At 46.0% G+C, this 22,039-nt stretch overlaps 1 protein-coding gene across 1 annotated transcript in view; it reads left to right on the forward strand.

Annotated features, from left to right (window-relative positions):
- Window positions 1-22,039, forward strand: part of MACROD2 (mono-ADP ribosylhydrolase 2) — a 1,251,138-nt gene that overhangs the window by 203,836 nt on the left and 1,025,263 nt on the right. Inside the window, exon 4 of the mRNA XM_048506382.1 lies at window positions 18,968-18,997. Coding sequence (XP_048362339.1) covers window positions 18,968-18,997 — 30 coding nt within the window. The remainder of the gene's footprint in view (window positions 1-18,967; window positions 18,998-22,039) is intronic.

The following is a 22,039-nucleotide window of genomic DNA, read 5'->3' on the forward strand; positions in this document are numbered from 1 at the left end:
GAGGCAGTTCACAGAGGATCCAGCAGTTTAGTGCACATGCCAACTACAGAGGGGTGTAGCTAAGCCACATCCAAAGTCCAAACCCAGACCAAGGCAGGATTCAAACAACAGGAACATGAGTCAGGATGCAACATTGCTGCCACAGTACAGCCTCGTCTTCAGCCCCTTATGTACTGAATACCCCACCCACCAGTGCAATACCCCATGCAGCTGAGTTACTTCAGTCTGGCTCCTGCAAAGACTTCTCACTGAGACAAGCTCACCCCAGAGATGTTAGTCTGCTGGTGCATCTTCTCTCCTGTAAACGGACATGCAGCTTCCTCCACCTTTGCTCCTGGAGCGCTGGAGACACAGGCCGTGAGTGAGCTGGCAGTGCTTCTCCCAGGTTGGTGACAGGAGGCTGGGGAGTCTCAGAGCTGGGGCCTGGCTGTGGCTCCCAGTCTGTGGGATCTCTCCAAGCCTCTGGTCCTGCAGGCACGACTGGAGGCTCAGGCTTTGGGTCTGCAGGCATTGCCTGGGACTCCAGGACCAAACCTGTGCCCTCTCCCGCATTGGAGTCCTCATCCGAGGAGCTCCCAGCCATGTTGGGCTGGTTCATAACACTTCTGGAGTTTTGCACAAGCACAGGCACGGCACCATGGCATAGTTTAAAGGAAAACTTAAATGAAATTTTTGGATGGAGCCAGTAAAAAATAAGTTTTTTTTCTGAGCTCTCAATCATTTTATACAAGTTTTATTGTAACCATTCGGAAAGGGTGTGATTGAAGCGAAGTCTGAAAGGTAGAGAAGGTGAATTTTTGGAATGCTTCAGCTGGGAAGGGATTGCTTTGCACTGTGGTAGGGCTGCGAATTCCGGATTGTGAAATTCCTGGAGATTTCGGGGACAGAGCTTGCAGGACAGGGTTTAGGAGTAGAGGAATCTCAGCAGGGTTCAATGCCATAGGATCCCTGTTCACAGCAGCTATTTTCTCCAGGCCCAGGGGAAACGATCCCTGCATTCTGGAGATCACTTGAAGGTCCTGGAGATCTCCATGCCCTGTTGACCTCAATACTGTTGTCCCAGATCATGTACATGGAAAAGAGTTTGGATTGATAACCCACCTTTCTTTCCTGTCAGGAGACTCAAGGTGGCCTACAATCACCTTCCCTTCCTCTCCCCACAACTCCTGGAGGGATATCCATATTGGCCCAGCAACTCCAAGATGATCCCAAAGAGTGTTGGCATGCAAGGGAGGGGAGTGAGTGAGGGGTGGCATGCAAGGGAGGGGAGGGGAGGAGGCCCGGCATCTGGACATGGCTCGCCCACCCTAACGGAGGGAGGGAGAGGGGAGGGATTGAGGGGTGGCATGCCAGGGAGGGAAGGGGAGGGGAGGGGATCTGCATTCTAGAGATAACTTGAAGGTCCAGGAGATCTCCACGCCCTATTGACCTCAAAACTGTTGTCCCAGATCATGTACATGGAAAAGAGTTTGGATTGATAATCCACCTTTCTTTCCTGTAAGGAGACTCAAGGCGGCCAACAATCACCTTCCCTTCCTCTCCCCACAACAGACACCTTGTGAGGTAGGTGGGGCTCAGATAGTCCAGAGAAAACGGAGACTAGCCCAAGGTCACCCAGTAGGAGCGGGGAAACAAGTCCAGTTCACCAGATTAGAGTTTGCCGCTCATGTGGGGAATCAAACTTGGTTCTTCAGGTTAGACTTCACTGCTGTTAACCACTACACCATGCTGGCTCTATCTGCTCATTAAATGCTCTTCATTAATGAAATTCTAAAGGAAGCTAGCCAAGAAAGAGCATAAGGATAGAAAATCAACTGTGCATCAAACCCATTAAATGATCACTGTTATACAGGCTTTGCAGTAGATGCTGACCTGGGGAAAGAAATTGCTTTTAAGTGTTGGAAGCTTGTACTTATGCATAAAAATGTGCAAATATGCCAGAATTACTTCCTTTCTGATGGTAAAATAGGGAATGTATCTCCATCGGTGGTTAATGTATTTCCCCCCTTTCTTTTAGTTCATTTATACCCTGTATTTTTATCCAGTGGGCACCCAAAGCAGATTACATCATTCTCCCCTCCTCCATTATATCTGCACAGCAACTTTGTGAGTAGGTTGCCAACTTCCAGGTAGCACCTGGAGATCTCCTACAATTACAATTGATTTCCAGATGACTGAGGCCGTTTCCCCACTCGCCTTTTGTTGCGTGCTACTCGCTCCAAGTAACGGGGGGTCCAGCAGCACTCCCCACTACCGGTGTGGCGACAACGAAGCCACCCCGATTCTGCCGCCCTCGCGACCCCTCAGCGCACATCATTTCTGCCCCTGTTCATAATGACGCCTTTTGCAAACCCCACGCAGAGAGCAGGCAGTGGGGAGCTCAGAAACACCCGCAGTTAACGAAGCCCGGTAAGCCTTGCTTTTCTTTTTAAAGTGGGGAAACGGCCTGAGATCAATTCCCCTGGAGAAAATGGGTGCTTTGGAGGGTGGACTGTATGATATCATACCACTCCGCTCCGCTCCCCTCCCCAGACTCCACCCCCAAAATCTCCAGGTATTTCCGAACCCAGAGGTAGGCTAGGCTGTAAGTATGTGACTGGTTCATATTCACCACGAGAGCTTCCCTGGCAGAGGGGGAGAATTTGAATCTGGGTCTCCTGGATGCTAGTCCAACACTCTAACTGCTACACCATACGCTCACTGTAGTTGCCTGCATTGTTCAATTAGACTTTCAAGTATTGAAACCCATAATCGCTCCCCTAAAAAAATTTCCCAGCACCAAAGGCATCTCAAATTTGCCCTGACAGTAGAAAAAGCACTTCTTGTTTTTACAACGTTCATTGTGATGTCCTCTTAAATAGAAGGATACCTGTGTTAGACTGCTGATAACTCTTCTGTCCGTCTGTATTTCTCCTGTCCTCCAAGGAGAGGCACATAACCAGTAGTAAAAGCATCAAACTTATATTTAATATTGATGGCTTGGGAATGGAAATCTGTGGACAGAGGATCAACAAATTAATTTGAAATGATATATTTTATGCATGTTTCATCATTTGTCTCAATAGTAAAGTAGTGGGGTTGCCAAGTACCCCCTGGTCACTGTTGTGGAGAGGACCTACTAGTGGCAAAGATAGACTGGCATTGCTGGTGAGGCAGGTATGCTTTGGTATTTGAGCAAAACTCTGTGGTAGAAGGCATTTTTAATATAGGGTTTTTGCCCAAATACCAGAGTATTTCATGTCGCCAACAATGCAATGACATGACTTCTGGTGTGCGCCAGAAGTGACATCAGTGTATTGCTTGCCAATCTAGCTCAGGTCTCTCTCTGCTGCCGGTGAGTCCTGCCACACCAGGGGTCTGCCGGTGAGTCCTGCCACACCAGGGATCTGCAATTGGCCATGCTGGCAGGGGCTGATGGGATTTGTAGTCCATGAACATGTGGAGAGCCGCAGGTTGCAGACCCCTGCACTAGCCGGATGATGGGGGGAGGAACTTCAGGGTGGGGTATACGCCACCCCGGCGGGGTCTTGGCAGCCCTTTAAAATAGAAAACATGGTTTTGGTATATTAAGTATCAAATATGGACCTTTCATTGTTAAAACACACAGTGGTGGAGTTGCTCGGCATTTTTCTTAGAAGTGCCACAGTCTCTGTGCTGCACTAGAGAAAACTTAAACCAGCTTGTCGCAACTTGACTACTTAGAAGTTCAGCGGCAAACTTAGTGAGACATCTCGTGAACAAATCTCCTACAATCTGAGAAGATGAAAAACCTCCGGGTAGATAAAGGCCCTGTCTCGCGTCATCAAAAACTTGGCGATTACAAGTGTTTCTACCTCGCCGATTGCCACCTGCCTCTTCCCTCCTTTCCAAAGAATCTATACGCTTTCATCTGCTTGATTGATTGTAGTTTCTTTTATCTTCAAAGCTTTTGAAAAATTCTTTTGGTTTTCAGGGGCTCTTGATGAGAGAATGGGGCAACTACAAAAATGATGTTTACCTGATTCATGTCCCCGTTTCTACAGTATCTAAACCTTCAAAATTAGCTAGACGAGATGATGCATAAGTGGGACACAGGTGTAGTGGTTTGTTTGGCAATTTTGTATTATACAGATACTTCCTGATATAATTGTGTTGGAAAATAGAAAGTCGTAGGCCAACTTGCAAATATTACCAATTCGGGTTTCGGTTTTTTTAAGCAGACAGTCAAGAGCTGACCTCCCAGTGTGAGACGATAACATTTTTTAGGATGATGTATTTAATTGGCTCCCGATTTATCGGTTGCTTTTGTTTGTGTGTGCGTTTGTGTTAGTGGTGCACTTCTGAAAAACGGTAGAGCTGCCAGCCTGCAGGCAAGGCCCGGAGATATTCTGACCACTGATCTCCGTTTGAAATAGATCACTGAAAATGGAAGCTTTGGAGACTGGACACTACAGCATCAAACTATGTGGAATTCCTGCTCCTCCCCAAATTCTGCCCTCTACAGTTCCCCCTCCCCCCCCGTCAAATCTCCAGGAGTTTCTCAACTCAGATTTGTCAACCCTAGAGGTGCACTTTAAAAACTCCATCTGGTTTATGTTCAAAAATAGTTAATTTTTAAGTTGCAGTTGCGATGACAACATGCCGTACTTCAGTTATTTAAATCGGGACCTCTTTTTCACTGAAGGTCCATGCTACTTTTGTGCAATGAATTTAGCCTTTAACAACTGGCTCCCAGTTGAGTTCCGAATCGTCTTCAAGGTATTGGTGTTAACCTTTAAGGCCTTACGCGGTCTGGACCTTCGTACCTAAGGGACCGTCTGGCCCCATATGTCCCACGTCGGTCTCTGCATTCGGCAGAGGCCAACTTGCTGGAGATTCCCGCCCCCTCCATGATGCGGCTGGCCTCTACCAGGGCCAGGGCTTTCACGGCCCTGGCCCCTGCCTGGTGGAATGCTCTCCCTCCAGCTGTCCGGGCCCTGCGGGACCTAAATGAGTTCCGCAGGGCCTGTAAGACTGAGCTATTCCGCCGGGCCTCTGGGGAGGCTGGCTGCTGATTATGCCCATTAACAGCTTGGACCCCCTGTTCCCCCTCTCAGAGGAGTTTAAATGGTCATACGCCATCTGTATTTTAAATGGTTAAGAATTTAAGCACTGGATTTTAATATTTAATATTTAATATTGTATTTTATCCTTCCACTTGTTTGTATTAATGTTGTAAACCGCCCGGAGCCCCTCGGGGGAGGGCGGTATATAAGTGGAACAAATAAATAAAATAAATAAATAACTCGCAAGCATACCTAGGTAAATTGAAACAACAACAACAACACTTAACTGAAACACCAAACTGACCTGTCTTCCAAATTAATGCAGTTTAGGATGTAGAGTGTGTTCGAACAGGAAGGGAATTCAGTCAGGGCAATTCAGCATAAAGAAGTACTTCTTCACATGTGCCTCTTCATCATCTTCATTTTTACCCCACCTTTCTCCTCAGTGGGACCTCAAGAGGCTTACATTGTTGTCTCCTCCATTTTATCTTCATAACAATCCTACGAGGTCTCTTACTGGTCATCAGTCACCCAGCAAGAGTGGGGATTTAAAACTGGGCTTTCCAGAGTGTAGTCCAGCACTGTAACCAGGGGTCCCTAATCTTTTTGAAGCTGCCAGCATCTTTGGAATTCTGATAAAGTGTGATCTAGCCACAAAGATGGCTGTGATAAAAATGGCAACCACAAATGATCTTCAATCACACCATAAAGATCTCTCTGCTGTGGTGGCAGCTGCTGCCAAAGCAGCATTTTTAACAATTTGCACAGCTAACCAGATCTCCAGTGGCCAATCAGAAGCCTTCCTGGGCAAAAGCCCCAGCTGGCCCCTCCCACTAAAAAAAGTTGGTGGGTGCCAAAAATGTATCAGCAAGGTGCCTTGGTGCCCATACTTCAACCTGTACGTCACATTAATTATTGTGTGTCTGCAGCATGCCTTTGGAATGTGCCTGAGCTTAATTTTGGTTCCGTACTTGAGATAGCTAATGCCTATTTGTGCATTTGTATTTTCCACAAAGAGGAAAGTAATTTGTCCTTTTGCAGTTTTGCTGTGTTTGTGGGGAACACTGTAATGCTGTAGAGCAGTGGTGTCCAACTCTGGTGGGTCAGATGTTCATGGACTACAATTCTCATCAGCCCCTGTTGGCCAGGCCAGGCCTGCAGGGGCTGATGGGAATTGTAGTCCATAAACATCTGAAGCGCCAGAGTTGGACACCCTTGCCATAGAGCTTTGTTCTTATCTACCAACTTTCTCCACCCCCGTTTGTTTTCCTTTTTGTCATCTTACACTATTTTAAAAAAAAAGGTTACCAGTGTTACAAGCAGTTTAGAGAGTGTTTTCTTTTCATCTAGATGGAGTGAGAATTATAACCTGAAATCTCGTTGATTAGCCAGATAACAAAACAGGACTGATTACATTTACCCCTGCCCCCCCCCCCCCCGACACTTCAATTTTAGAAATGTCAATTTTTAATGTTTGCCTGGGGACCATAGCTTTCGGATACAGGCAAGGACTCTCTCTCCTAGCTTCCTCTGCTCCAGTTGACAATTTCGTAAGGTGGAATTGGGTCAGACAGTCCTAGACCTATGTTAATTTTGGAAACAACTGTAGTTTACTGAGTCCTTTTGTTATTCTTTTTTTACAATGGCTGACTCATATTTTTCACTCTTCGAAACAGCCACAGTAGCTTTGAAGCTGGCTTCGTTCCCAGTAATGTTGTCAGCCGTCAAGAGTTCCTGGTTTTATTCAGTCTATAGCCTCCAAGACATCCCAAGTTTAACTGTGATGTGTTAAGAGCTTGGTTCGTACATGTTAGCCAGTTTGGCATCCCCTCGTTTTGCACCCATGAAATGGGTCGAGACTCCCAGCCAAAGATTTAGCATTTGCATGTTCTAATTGGAAAGTCTGCCTCGAAACGAATGAGGTTGGGCCACAGCTGAAGACTGTGATTGTCTGTAGATAAATCCTGTGCCTGTCACTTTAGATTACTTTCCATATATCTTTCCACGGTTGTATCTTTATTCTTTTAATACTGTCAAGTTTAAAATATTCAAGCAGTGCTCAATAATGGCACATCGGGTTGATGGGTGGAGTTGAGGCTGCTTTTCCTGCCTTGATTTCTGCTCATTTCCCTCTGTTCCAACACAGTTTCTTCTTCATTTCCGCCCCAATTCCTCTCCCCCACCCTTAGTGCAGGGATCCCAGTGTGGCACCCGTGGGCAACCTAGTCCCTGTCGATGCCTTCCCTGGTGTACACCGAACATTCTTGGAAAGTGGGTGGGGCCAGGTAGAGCTTTTGCCCAGCAAGGTTCTGATTGGTCGCTGGATATTCGATTGACAGTGCGAAACATGTCCGGAATTTGCAGTTTACTCTTACACAGAGAGGGTCTGCTCCTTCATTCCTGATAGTTCTTGTGCCTCCTGACTTTGCCTGGGAGGAGAGTGTTAACTTCATGAGCCTATTTGATCCCTCAATGTGCAGGTGGGCAAGTTTACCTCTTGCATGGGATTTACTTAAAAGTTTACTAATTGCCTTGCACTAGAGATGCCCGCACTTGTCCACCGTCTGTTTCCACTGGACTCTGTAGTCCTGCCTGTCTTTCAGAATATGCAAGCAAGCCTTTACCTGTATTCCCTGCAGGACAGATGATTATTTTTATATTAGAGGGAAGTTTGTGCATGTGCGTACACCGTAACCTTTACGTTTTGGTCCACTTGTCATGAATAGCTAGCTTTTTTTCTGTAACAGCTGATCTTTCTTGTCACTTAGCAAGAACCTGTGGGGCTTCCTGCTCTCCAAAATATTTTTCCACCTTTTATCTGCTGCAATGCGAAGTAAATCTTTTTTTTAGCTCTCAATAAAACCCAAGTCTATTTTGAAAGGTTGTGTACAGGCGAACCTTACCAATTCTGTGCACTGGACTCTGGATATACTACTTATTAAACTGCAGATACAATAAGAGACTTCCTGCAGTCATTTTGTCATTCAGCCAAATGATGCCAGTGCAGTGGTAGTAATTCTCCGTTTTCAGTACGGACCAAGGATGTGCTTGCATTTGAGTTCATAAAGCTTTGCTAATAGATGAAGGGTTGCAACTGTGATGGGAATTCAGGAATATTGTAAAGAAAGTGAGAATTCACCTGCAACTTCTGACTGCCTCACTTAGTCTAACCCGAGGCACAGTCTGTGGCCCCTTCCACACATGCAGATGCAGAAGACAGTGCCTGACGCATAGACATAAAAAACTGCCTTCTAATACGATATGGTTGATCCATAGGGTTGATCCATGCACCAAAGACCCTTCCTCCAACTTGGTTTCAGAGAGTAGCCATGTTGGTCTACAATAGAACAGCTCGATTCAAACTCCATAGTGACCACAAAGATTTTCAGGGTATGAACTTTCGAGAGTCAAAGCATTCTTTGTCAGATCTGATGAGCTGTGTTTGTGTGTAAAATGCTGTCAAGTCATAGCTGAATTACAGCAATCTCAGCAAGGGGCTTTCAATACAAGTGGGAAGCAAAGGTGGCTTGCCATTGTCTTCCTAGATGGTCTCCTATCCAAGTACCAACCCTGCTTAGCTTCCAAGATCTGATGTGATTGGGCTATACCATGCCACCTGCTCTTCCTCTAAGATGCTACTGAACTTGAATCTAGCTGTTCCTTCAACTTAGTGTCCTAAGGCTGGAGGGTTTAAACCAGGGGTGTCCAACTCTGGTGTTTGAGATGTTCATGAACTACAATTCCCATCAGCCCCAGCAGGGCATGAGTACAATTGGTCGTGCCAGCAGGGGTTGATAGGAATTGTAGTTCATGAACATCTGAAGTGCCAGAGTTGTACATTCCTGGTGTAAACTTTGTTTAGTGGAGTGGTAGGATAGAAGAAGATCCATCCCAATAGATAATGTTGTCTAAACTCTTCCTTGGACCTGGAATAGCTGTGGGACATCTAATCCAGCCCTCATACCACAGATAGGTTGACCTGGATATGCTATGGACTGGAGATAAATGATAGCAGCTAAAATGTCTGTGCATGATATTTCTAAATTATTATTCATTACCCCTATAAAGCATTCCTGGCACACAGAACTAATGTTCTAAATGGCGCTTCCTCTGTTTTAGTTGTCGTGTGTGTGTGTGTGTGTGTGTGTGTGTGTGACTGAGTGAGAGAGAGAGAGAAAACAGATAAGACAGGTGAGGGTAGGTAAAGAGATCCCCAGGAACATGTAAGAGGAAATGTCATTGCCGGTGTTGTAAATTGCTAATACCAGCTGCCTTCTGGGGTCTTTTATTGATGAAACAAAGCATTGTCTGGACTGCCTCCCTTCCTTCACCATTCTTGAGTCCTTTTTGCAATTAAACAGTATCAGTGAGATTTTCTCCTCAATATGTGCTGTTCAGATCAATGCAATCTGAAGTAAGTATTAAAGTATATTTTATTTTATTATAGTAACAGATGCTCCGTTGCATGGCGTTATTGGTAATGTTTCCCAAACCCACAAATTGCTTGCTGGGAAAGGGTGATCTTGAAAAAAGTTAGCATGTTTAAAGTGGTTAAAGGCCTGGTTTTCAGAGAAGGTACTCGATGGTCTTCACTTCGTTTGCCTACAGTGTGTCAAATATATTGTTTCCAGACACAGTTCTACAACAGTAGGGATGTCACTTTCCAGGTGGGATCTAGGCAGTGGTGGGATCCAAATAATTTAACAACCGGTTCCGATAGTGGGATTCAAATAAGTTAACAACTGGTTGTTTACAAGCACCATTTTAACAACCGATTCTGCCGAAATGGTGCGAACCTGCTGAATCCCACCACTGGATCTAGGGCCCCTCAGAATGACAGCTCATCTTCAGGCAACAGAGATCAGGCAACAACTTCTCCCCTGGAGAAAATGGCTGCTTTGGAGGATGGACTCCGGGGCTTTGTACCCCACTGAGGTTCCTGTCATCCCCGGGACCCCATTCCCAAATCTCCAGGAGATTCCCAGCCTGGATCTAGCAAGCCTACACTCCACAACCAGAGGTGGGATCCAGCAGGTTCTCACAGGTTCCCGAGAGTAGGTTACTAATTATTTGTGTGTGCCGAGAGGGGGTTACTAATTGGTGATTTTGCCACGTGATTTTTGCCTTCATTACGCCCCTCCTCTCAGCAGTAGCGCGCAGAACTTGAAGCAGTCTAGCAGGAGGTGCACCGGCGTGCGTGGCAGCCTGCGCCTGCGTGCATTTGTTTCCCGCCCAAGGACCGGCGCAGTGGCTGTGTCCTTGCCACAGCCCTACCCAGGAATGCCCCGCCCCCGGAATGCCCGACCACGCCCCCGTCGTGCCCCACCCAGCCCCATTGGCGCTACGCCACAGTTTGAATCCCACCACCATGGGAACCTGTTACTAAAATTTTTGGATCCCACCACTGTCCACAACCCCTGCTGGTGACTGGGGGGACCTGGCAACTCCAATCTGAGCAAATAATAAAAAGATATGTATGAAGTTCAATATTTCTTATGCTGTTTGGATAGAGGGGACCTTTTCTTAACAGCATCCTTTGACTTCAGATGAATTTAAATGGGACTAACTCCTTTTCAGGGAGCCCTGAGAGCCAGGTGCCGTTTAAGCGTGCATTCACATCCAGTTTCTGCCCATTAGTTTTGATACTTTGCCCATCCGTGAACATTTTCTTTTAAACCTTGGCTTTTAGCAGAATCTACATTCGGATGCGCTTCCCCACTCTTGAAACCTTTAATCTCTGCTCCTGACAAAGTGCATTGGATAGATTTAGGCAGAGGGGAGGTTGAGGATAATTGTGACGTTCGGCAGAACCTTCTTAGGCTCTGCAATTTAAAATTCATTGACTGATAGAAGCAACTTAAAATGAGGACAGAAGCGTTCAGGGTCGAGGGTTTAGGTGGTCGAATAAGTCTATCCCAGGTGCACTGTCGTTATACCTGTGGCCACGCACACGCCTGCAGCGATTTTAATATACTTCTTGTAGATTTAATACCTCCTAAAGGTTGTAACTGTGTTAGGGTCCATGCAGTGGTTGTGAAGTGGTTTAGAATGAAGGTGGTGAAAATGGAATCAACAGCAAAAAATGTTCCTTAGGGAAACAGGAGAGAAAACAACAGACAGCAGCCAGGTCTGGGGCCCTAAATTATTTATTTGCTTCATTTATACCCCATTTGGTTCCCTAATGGAGGCCCAAAGTGGCTTAGTTACAACGTCTTTCCCTTCTCCAGTGCATCCTCACAACACCCCTGAGCTCAACTCATTTGGGAATGAGTGTGTGTGTGTGTGGGGGGGGGGGGGATTCAACCAATCAAATAAATACATGAGTTATATCAGGAGCATATAACTGGCCCAGGGTCACCCCACAAGGTTTCGTGGCAGACTTGAGTTTCCCCAATTCTACTTAAACTCTCTAGCCATTACACTGTTCTGTCTCTTAGAACTTAGGCTCATTCCGCACGGGCCAAAAACAGTGGTGTGAAAACGGTGTGAAAATGGTGTAAAAGGGTTTAAAGCAGGGTAAAAGGGATTATACCATTTTCACACCGTTTTCACACCACTGTTTTTGGCCCATGCGGAATCAGCCTTAGTGTCTTACTAGTTCATTTTAAATGCTCCTGCAGGTATTTCCAAATACTCTGAGATATATGTATGATTTATAGATTGCCCATTTCCCCCACACTGATCATGGCAGGGGTTGGGTGGTCTGATGTATTTTCCCATTTTTCAGCAGAGTTCTCTGTTAATGCAAAACCCCAACCTATGTTCAGTTATTTCTGTTCTGCATCCCTGCCAGGGATGATGGGAACTGTAGTCCATAATATCTGGAGGGCTGCAAGTTTGACACCTGTGCTTTAGACACTGGCTTAATTTAACTGCGGGATATAATGATTTGGAATGTATGTGAAAATGCTTAGAGGACACACAACAAAGATCTGCCCATGGGTTTTTTTAAATTGAGAGTAGACACAAACACTTTTATTATTATCTTGATTCCTTTAACATTGAAAATGTTTTCCTAGAGTGGAAGACATTCTTAGCACTTCAAGGTGTATTGTTGAGCGATAATGACCAGCAACTCTAATATATCTGAGGGGAAAATTCTCCTTTGGCAGAATGATGGATTTAGATGGCATTTTAAGGGATTTAGTACTTTTCATCTTCTATTTGTGTTTTTCTGCTGCTATATTGGTTGGACATCTATTGATTGATGATATAGACGTGAGAACGAACTCTTGGCAGATGCAGTCATGATTTTGGTATATGCTGTAGTAGACAAGTGTATACTGGTATATTTAGTTGGTTCTGTGTGCATGTCTTTTATGCACATGATTTTATTTGCTCGACTTGAGTAGAAATCTGCAGTAGGTTTATCATCAGTAAAGTCATTAATGTAGCGTGTCTTAAACTCTTTGTAACTTGGATAGAAATTCGGAAGTTTTATTTCATTCATTCGTTCGTTCAATCATTCGTGCAAAGTACATTCATTCATCAGTGCATGGGTCACCCCTTTTCCATTTTATCCTGTTGGCAGCCCAGTGAGGTAAGCGAGACTAAGAAAGTGTGACTTGCCCCAGGGCTGATTTTGCACTTTCTAAATGCTCCATGGCTGAGCCGGGGAGAGTACCTGCTTTAGAGCTTCTCACACTGCTTGTAGTTCCCCACTGCTGCCTGGCTCTTTCCTTTGCTCAAGTCAGGACCAGTGTGGGAAACCCAAAATGTTTCCCTACAAGCCCAGGGCTTTCCCATAAGCACCGCTTAAGCACTGAAAGCTCTTCTGTAGTCTCTTTCACACATGCGTGGGCAGCCTCTGTTTCCTGCATTCGGATTGGCTGACTCTCACCCCATTCCCTCCACTCACTTTCACCATTTTAGTTTTATATCATCGATTCCCCACTCACTATTAGATGCGTGCTTGTCACTCCAAATATCCCCACTACACCAGCACTGAACACGCATTCACCCCGTTTCTGTCGTCCCCCCTCCCTCAACATGCGTCCCCACCCCGTTTCTGTCATCCCCCCCCCCCTCAGCATGCGTTATTTTAGAACCTGGAAGGAAGTACATCTTTTCGAAAAATGTGTGGTCAATCTGGAGCGGTGGGGAAGTGAATCCAGATTCGAAGTACCCGCCCTTGCGAGTGTCGTGGAGCCTCCCATCCAATCAGGACACCGTGGGCTGTGCGTGATGTGCGCGCAGCTCTTTTTTTATTTTTGCGGACTGAAGATCCACGTGGATACGAAACTACATGGGGCTGGTTTTGACCAATTGACTGGGTAGAAGGCAATACAAAGCTGTGCTACACGTGGATCCGAGCAGTGGTAGGATCCAAAAATTTTAATAACAGGTTCCGATGATGCTGGGATTCAAACAGTGGCACCGCTGCACACACACACCTCCAGTCCCTGTTGGGCAGGGAGGTTGCTTTAGTAACCCCTTCTCGGCACTCAGAAAAAAATTAGTAACTACTTCTAGAGAAGTGATGAGAACTGGTTGGATCCCACCCCTGGATCCGAGTATATGGAGATGCACGGAAACAGGACTTTGCTTTAATCGCCCGTTTCTTTGTCTCCACGTAGAGTCGTTCTGCGCATGCTCGCGGAGACGTGGATCTGTCAGTTTGAAAATAAAAAATTCCCACCCCAGCACAATGCTGCAGCCAATCAGGATAGCCCCTGAGCGGATTGTGTGTTTGATCCACCGACAGTGGGGACTCCTGCGAGGCTGCAGCGTTTCCTGGAACCAGGGGGCAGAAACTGCAGTGGAGACCATGAAACCGTGCTCAGAAGGTCCCGAATCTAACCAAACCAGTTTGTATCTACTTCCATTTTTGAAGTGGGGAATTGACCCATGACTCTGAACACAAAACAGGCACAGAGAATTGGTGCCCCTGTTCCCCCCGTCTAAAATCTTTGCGTGTGCAATGGGATTGCCATCCTCCACCCCCTCCATCTAAAATGTAAATCCAAAATCCATGTGTGTGCGACGTGATCGCTGTCCTCCACGCCCTCCATCTAAAATGTAAATATAAAGTCCTTGCGTGCGAGTGAATCGCCACCCTCCTGTTCGCGGCACCTGCACACGCCGCTTTTTTGCCCAAGATTTCTCCCTCCCTTACAAAAACCAAGGTTTCTCCCTTTGTTTTTTTTTCACTGCAACTGGCGGGGAGGGCCCTGCTTCTCAGCGCCTGTCCATTGGTGGGGCGGGCTAGAGCAGTGAGGTGGGAAAACTGGCCCCATTTATGCTATGGAGGAGTTCTGCACGCCAGTGGAAGCCTCTGCAGCAACAAAGAGGCATTTCGAGAGGACCTCAACCTTTGCAGTTCAGGAAATTCGCAGAACAAAGCCATTGCTGCAGGGCAGCTCTGGAGCAGGAACGTGGCAGCCACACTGCAGCACCAGGGGCTGTGCAAAACTCCCGATTGCATCGGCGCATTCCCCATGCCAACAAAGGACAATTTTGGCGTGCAAAATCAGCCCAGGTCAGTTACTCAATTTCATGGCAAGCAGAGATATGACCCTCGCCCTCTCCTCTTCTAGTAAGAGACTCTGTCCACTCAACGATACTTGTTCTGATCCCCTGAAGATTATGTAAAGGGCTTCTTTCTTTCCATCAGTGTCTGTGGGAGCAGTGGGGAAGGCTCAATAAAAGCAGTTTTGTTGGATCAGACCAAAGGTCTGTCTAGCGTGGCTTTCTGCTTCTACCTCTCTCCAACTAAGTGCTTCTGAAAAGCCCCCAAGCACAGTTCCCTTCATCCTCTAGAAACTGGTGTTCAGACGGGGTGGCTGATCTGCAGGCGGGGGCTGGAAATATCCTGGAGCTACAGTTAATCTGCAGACTACAGAGTTCAGCCCCCCTGAAGAAAATGACTGCTTCAGAATTTTGATTCTATGATATTATACCCTGCTGGGATCTCTCTCCGTGCCCTTCCAAGCTTTAGCTCCAAAGCTCCAGGAATTTCCCATCACAGAGTTGGCAACCCTGTTTCCAGAGGGACACTGCTTCAGAGCCTTGAGGCTCTAATTATCCACCGCGGTTAATAGCCTTTAGTCAACCACCACCACCACCACCACCACCACCACCACCACCATTTGGCATTTAAAAATAGGTTCTAGAGCGTTGCCAGACATTTTTGAAATACAAATCAAGAGTACATTCAAAACGCAGACAGGAAGACTGTATATAGCAGTATACATTACTTAGAGAGTTCTGTCACTTGTAAAAGAAATTTTGCTACTTTTTCCAAGAGCACGACATCTGTGTTGTTTAACAGAAGCTCCACAGCAGAACAGTCAAAGTCACTTTCAGATTTGTCTAGGGCCAGCCTGGGAGAGAAATTCCTAATGCCCACATATCTCGAACAGTCAATCCAACATTCGTTCATTTGTCAAATCTTTTTCCAATGCAGCCTAAGCCAGTGACATCTCCGGTTGTAGCAGCGGTTTCTATAAATCAGGCATCCTGTAAGGATGCACTTTTATTTTGTCTGTCCTGAATGTGTGATGGTGTGGTGGTTAGGAGCAGTGGACTTTAATCTGGAGAACTGGGTTTGATTCCCCGCTCCTCCACATGAGCGATGGACTCTAATCTGGTGAACCAGGTTTGTTGCCCCACTTCTACATATGAAGCCTGCTGGGGTGGTCCCATCACAGCTCTCTCAGAACTCTCTCAGCCCCACCTACCACAAGGTGTCTGTTGTGGAGACAGGAAGGGAAAAGGAGGTTTTCTTTAATCTGCTTTAAGACTCCTGGCAGTTGAAAAAAGTGAGGTGTAAATCCAGCTCTTCTCTTCATACAGTGACCTCAAGAGGTTAAGAAAATTTGGTATCCATTTTTTCCCAGCCATGATCAGTTTTGTAAACCTTGACTTTTTTTCCCTTTGCCCCTCAATAAGTGTTGCTACCTTGGCAGGAACAACTGATATTTCAATACAGTGAGTACATCTTTGTCACAAAATGTACTACTGGCAAACAAGAAATGGTTCGACAATCATTGCTATGAATGTTACTGACTTTAGCATTATGCTTGTGCCCACTAATTCACATCCACATGCTGTAAATGTGTGGACTTCTAAATAAATAAATGTCAGCCCAATCCAGATCGGTGGCGGGGGGAGGGGGAGCTCCACAGTGGCCAGGGATGGTGTTGCGAAGGTGGTGCCGCTCTACCTCCAAAGGAGCTTTGAGTGGCTTGAAAATAAATGGAAAACCCTCCTGCTGCTCAACTTGCTCCATAAACAGGCTTACACTACACTTTTCAGTGGTATAAGTCTGTGGCCACTGAGGGGGGCATTCCTGGGCAGGAAATCCAGTGGAAGTGCTCTGGGAATGCGCCCCCCCCCCACTGGGCTGATGTGTGCTTGGATGCCAGCATAGCTGCTAGGCAGTGGCCACTTCTTGGTATGGATGCCATGGAGCTGTGCAGCACCTACACCCCAAGGTTTTTGCTCTCCCTGTTGCCATAGGTGCCCCTTAAGCCAGCAGAGTGTGTGCAGACACACAGGCACAGCCAGTGGTGGGATCCAAAAATTTTAGTAACAGGTTCCCATGGTGGTAGGATTCAAACTGTGGCGTAGCGCCAATGGGGCTGGGTGGGGCACGACAGGGGCGTGGCTGGGCATTCCAGGGGTGGGGCATTCCTGGGCAGGGCTGTGGCAAGGACGCAGCCGCTGCGCCGGTCCTTGGGCGGGAAACGAATGCACGCAGGCGCAGGCTGCCATGCACGCCGGTGCACCTCCTGCTAGACTGCTTCAAGTTCTGCGCGCTACTGCTGAGAGGAGGGGCGTAACGAAGGCAAAAATCACGTGGCAAAATCACCCATTAGTAACCCCCTCTCGGCACACACAAATAATTAGTAACCTACTCTCGGGAACCTGTGAGAACCTGCTGGATCCCACCTCTGGGCACAGCCCCCTGCCTCTCCCATAAGCCACCCCCTCATCTGGATTGGGCCCTGTGTTGCGTAAAGGTGACGTCGTTCTACTTTAGCTGTACAAACTTCATGCACAGATGGGAATAAGAGGATACCCTTGATAATTTCTAAAGATCTTCACGGAATAGCAGGGGAAGGAACTTTTCACACACCAGTCATTAGAGGCCTTTCTAGGCAAAGTCGTGTTTTTCATGCATCATTGATATTTCAGCAGTGAAGAAGGGCTGCAAATCGTTTGGCCTCATTAAAAAAACAAACTGCTAGATAACTGCATTCTGTATTTTGAAAGAAAATGATAATGAGGAGACAGGAATACGATAGGCGCAAATATAATTGACCTGAAGGATAATACGATAGTTTGAAAATGAGCCTTTGTATTTTTGTAGTTGCCTTCCCATTTTTGTAAGACAAGTGAACGAAGCAGGTTGGATGTTGTCTTCACATGACTCTTCTGTTATTGTACATCTCCAGCTGGATTAAAGCTGGGGTCTGCCCCATCTTTTTGGGACCCTGGGAAAGATTCTTTTCATGGCACTTTCTACCACCATATTAAGGTTGCCAGCTCTGGATTGGGAAATGTGTGGGTGAATTCTGGGTGCGCAGGGTTTGAGGAGGAAAGGGAGCTCAGGAAGGGTATGATGGCATAGATTTTGCCCACTGAACCTGCCATTCCTTCCCCAGAGAAACTGATTGCTGTAGTTGTTCTTCCAGGAGAACTCCAGGCCTCACCTGGAAGTTGGCAACCCTATATGCCATATACATGTTATTTATTTATTTATTTATTTATTTATTTATTTATTTATTTATTTCTTCAATTTATATCATGCCCACATCCTCTAGGCTTCCTTCAAGAGGGACTTGAGTAGAATGTGATGTTTCTACGTTTCTTTAAGCCCCACCAGTGGCTAACTGGACTAAAAGACAAGTGAAGGAGTTACGTGCCATTTATTCCAGATTCTCCTCCCATTTTCTGTGATGGGGTGAGCAAATAGGTCACTGTTTGGCAGTGAACCCTATATTGGACCATGGAAGTATCTTGTCATGGGAATACCTAGTGCAAGACAATAGCCCTTTCTGCAGAAGGTACAAAACGTTTTCAATCCCTCATGTTTGACTGCACTCACCCCCTCCAAATGGTTCTTGGCAGCCATTTTGTGATTTTTAAAAATTCTTTGTGGATTTGATGCTTTGATGCTTCAGTGCTCCATGCTGCGATTCGCCATAGCTGTTGTGAGCAATTTGTGAGTGATTTGTAGATTTCACCACCCCCAAAATAAAAAAGAAGAAGCAACTGATGAAAATAAATGGGCAAGATGAAAATAAATGGGCAAGACCAGCCGCTGAGTGTGGCGCCCCTGCTCGGTTACATCTAGATTACCCTCCGATGGAGGAGTCCGCCCCCCCCCCCAGGGGAGGGTTTTAAGAAAACGGGTTTATCGGACGCCTTCTACTATGATATTAACCGCTGTTTTTACTAGGATATTAACTTGCTGAGTGTTGTTTTAATGGTATAGTTTGCTCCTGAACTTGATTTTGCATTAGTTTATGGTATTAGACACTGGAATTCCTCTGGGGATAGTGGCGGTATAAGAATCTAAATAATAAATAAATGAATGAATGAATGAATGAATGAATGAATGAATGAATGAATGAATATTAAATGGAATGAGCTCAGAAAATGGGGCCAAGGAAGAAGTCTAGGGCCTTCGGTGAGGTGTGGGAAATATCTTAAAGAGATTGCACAGCAAGTTAAAATTTGTTGGAAGTGTTTCAGCAAAAGAATTGCTCTTCTTGAGAATGTATTTGAAACGTTTTCAGACCGGAAATAAAATGCTTTGGGGTAAAATCTATGTGAGACTTCTCGGAGAAAATGCTTTATTTCCTACCTCAAGATGTTTTGAAGTGTTTGTGTGGAAAGGGCCAATAACTGACTGGGCACGTTGAAAAAAAACTGTGGTGCAGGTTTTAATATTTGGAAATCTAATCCACGTTTCTGTTTGTCTTATTCCTCCTCAGCTAATTCAAGTCTTCTTGGAGGTGGCGGAGGTAAGTCTAACTTCTTTTTTTCTCTTTAGCACGGTGTTTTCCAAACAAAACTGAATTACGAGGATTTTCAGGAGGTTTAGTGAACAGTGGAAATGTGCTAATGCCGAACAGCTGTAATAATGGCAGTTAGTCCTCTCATAATTTGGCTGTGGCGATCGCCTGTGTCATCTGTTCAAAATATGTCCGTAGGCTTTGAATTTGAGAGCGCCAATGTTATGAAATGTCCCCCTTCCCCCCAGGTTTAAAACATAGAAGAAGAGTTCAGGTTTGAAAAGAAATGGCAGCGGCAGGGGGCAAGAGATTCTCATTTGGCATATCACCGTCGACTGCTGTATCGCTTTCTGTTCCAATGTTATTTCAAGAAGCTTGTCAACCAAGTGTTTTTTTTGTTTTTCGTAGCGTTTTACTTCCTGTGAACTAGCGAGGCACAAAATAACTTGGCACATAGCAGTGTCTCTTCTAATATTTCTCAGAGATACGAAACCCATCTTTCCCCCTTTTTTCTAGCATGTCATGCTTTTGTCTCAGTATTATAGCTCTGAAAGTTTATGCGAGTCAGCAGTAGGGAGGGAGGGGAAGAGAATATGAAGTTGAGTTTCGGCATCACTGTTGCCAATGTCAGTTCTCCAGAAAAAAAACGAAAACAAAAGAAACGAGATGGGAGGAAAGAGATATGCTGGAAACGTAAGAAATTCATTGGGATCAAATTTCCTGAGCATCTTTACCGGCGCAGGCAAAAAGGACCGGGTCATCAGTCTCCTTCTCCAAATGCCAAAGGAAAAGAATTGTTTTAAAAGCTGCATATGCTTCGAGAGTCCAACACAGTCTATGCATTTCTCTTTATATGCTTGAGTGCATGTAAGAGTCATCATTTTGGGTTAATGTGCAATAGGTTTTACATGCATTCCTAACAATACCATTGGGGATATATATTTTTTAAAGTAAAGATAAGGGCCAGAGGCCAAGTCTTACCTATCGTTAAGCTTATTTATTTTGCGGGCTTTGGATGGGATGGAGGGGGGGAGGAATATCAGAAACTGTGATGCCATTTCAGGTTGTGCATTTGGGGATGGCAATATGAGTTAAAGCTGCTGGCAAAGGTTCCTTTCAAAGATGAGAAGCTGTGGCTAGGTGACAGAGCATCTGCTAGGCAGGGAAGAGATCCCAGATTCAATTCCCAGAGACCTTGCTGGACCAGCCCTTTGTTTCAGTATAAGACAGCTTCATGTATTCATGTGCGTTCAAGGTGGGCCAGTGTCGCAGAACACCGGTTCTTCTGTGGCTCAGATAATACATCAGTGCCAGGAAAGTTTCAGACGGTCCCTGTGTTGATCTGCCCTAGAACAGCTGGGCTCCAAGAGCAACAAGATGTTTGGAGTGTGAATTTTTACGAGTCAAAACAATAGCTGACTTAAGGAGTTTTGACTCCCCTAAATCTTGCCGGTCCCTAAAGTGCTTCTGGACTCGAATACATGTGAGCTCCCAAAGGCACCTGGCGGGCCACTGCGAGTAGCAGAGAGCTGGACTAGATGGACTCTGGTCTGATCCAGCTGGCTTGTTCTTATGTTCTTATGAATCTGGCAGCCCTAGAAAAGAATCCCTCCTGCTTCAATGGCCTCTTCTTTTTGACTTGCATGCCACTCTTGCTGCTGTGGTGGTAAGCAGAAGGCTGCAGGCTATTATCTTCCAGTCGAGGAAAAGGTGTGCCGGTGGTGCATGCGTGGGGTGTGGGGGGTTTGCAAGCAGGAGATCCCCAGACTGGTTGGTCACCTGGAGATGTGGGTGTGGAAAGGGAGGCATGATGAGGTCCCCTGGGCACGGTTGTCCCAGGACTCCCCAACAGTCTGTAACTGGCCCTGCTTGGGTGCAAAATACCTGTGGCACTGGGAAGGGTGGGAGGAGAGGAGGAAGGCGGGCAGGAAGAGTCTACCCCCTGTTTGGAAGCTGGTGGGTTGGTTCACCTGCTGCCATTGCATGTCTTTGCAGCAGCCGGCACAATGGGGAGCAACTGTGGGACTCCCTACCTTTTTGTTCCATTGGTATCTGGCTTGGGTCACCCCTTTCTGTCGGAATAGTACCAGAACAGGGGCACATAGCTAAATATCTTGAACTATTAACTGAACCCCAACAGAGATGGATTATTACAAGGGCCAGATGCAATACTTTTCCATCGGCCATTACAAAGGGTCGCTACCTATCTATCCCTCTCCAGGATTGGGTCTGTCCACACTGTAAAAACCAAGTGGAGACTCTTGCTCACATTATACTTGACTGTCCAAGATATGTGGGTATTAGGAATTTCTCTCCTGGTCTGGTCTTAGACAAATCTGAAAGAGACTCTGGCAACTCTGTTGTGGAGCTTTTGTTAAATAATACAGAGGCCGTGCCCTTGGAAAAAGTAGCAAAATTTATTTTACAAGTGACAGAACTTTCTAAGTAATGCCCAATGGTAGATACAGTTTATCTGTCTGTGTTTTGAATGTACTTTTGATTCGTACTTCAGAAATGTCCGTAACGCTCTGGAGCCTATTTTAATATGCCTAATAACGGTTGTTGTATTGTACTGTGGCTTGGGATTGCCATTCATCTGTAGTGTGTAGCTTCATTTCAGTTCTTTTCTGTGGCGAGGAGGAAAGATGACAATCCGGGAGCAATTGTGGGTGGTGAAAACCACGTGACTCCTACTTCACCTTCCTCCCAAGGCTAGAGACTGAGTTTTGAAGGAAGCCCTGCAGTTTGGGTGCATTGACCTCCTCTTTCTCCGCTGTTTTCTCCTTCTCTCTTTCTCTCGGGCTCATTCCGCACATGCAGAAGAATGCACTTTCAAACTGTTTTCAGTGCTCTTTAAAGCTGTCCGGAATAGCAAAATCCACTTGCAAACAGTTGTGAAAGTGGTTTGAAAACGCATTATTTTGCGTGTGCGGAAGGGGCCTCGGACAGAGTTTGATGCCTTAAAATGGGACAGCCAGAAGGCAGACTGGGGAACTCGCTATTTCACATATGCTATATTACTATGCAGCTCCATCAAACTGTGTATTAAAG

The sequence above is a fragment of the Sphaerodactylus townsendi genome, linkage group LG01, assembly GCF_021028975.2.
Source record: "Sphaerodactylus townsendi isolate TG3544 linkage group LG01, MPM_Stown_v2.3, whole genome shotgun sequence".
NCBI classification, from domain to species: domain Eukaryota; kingdom Metazoa; phylum Chordata; class Lepidosauria; order Squamata; family Sphaerodactylidae; genus Sphaerodactylus; species Sphaerodactylus townsendi.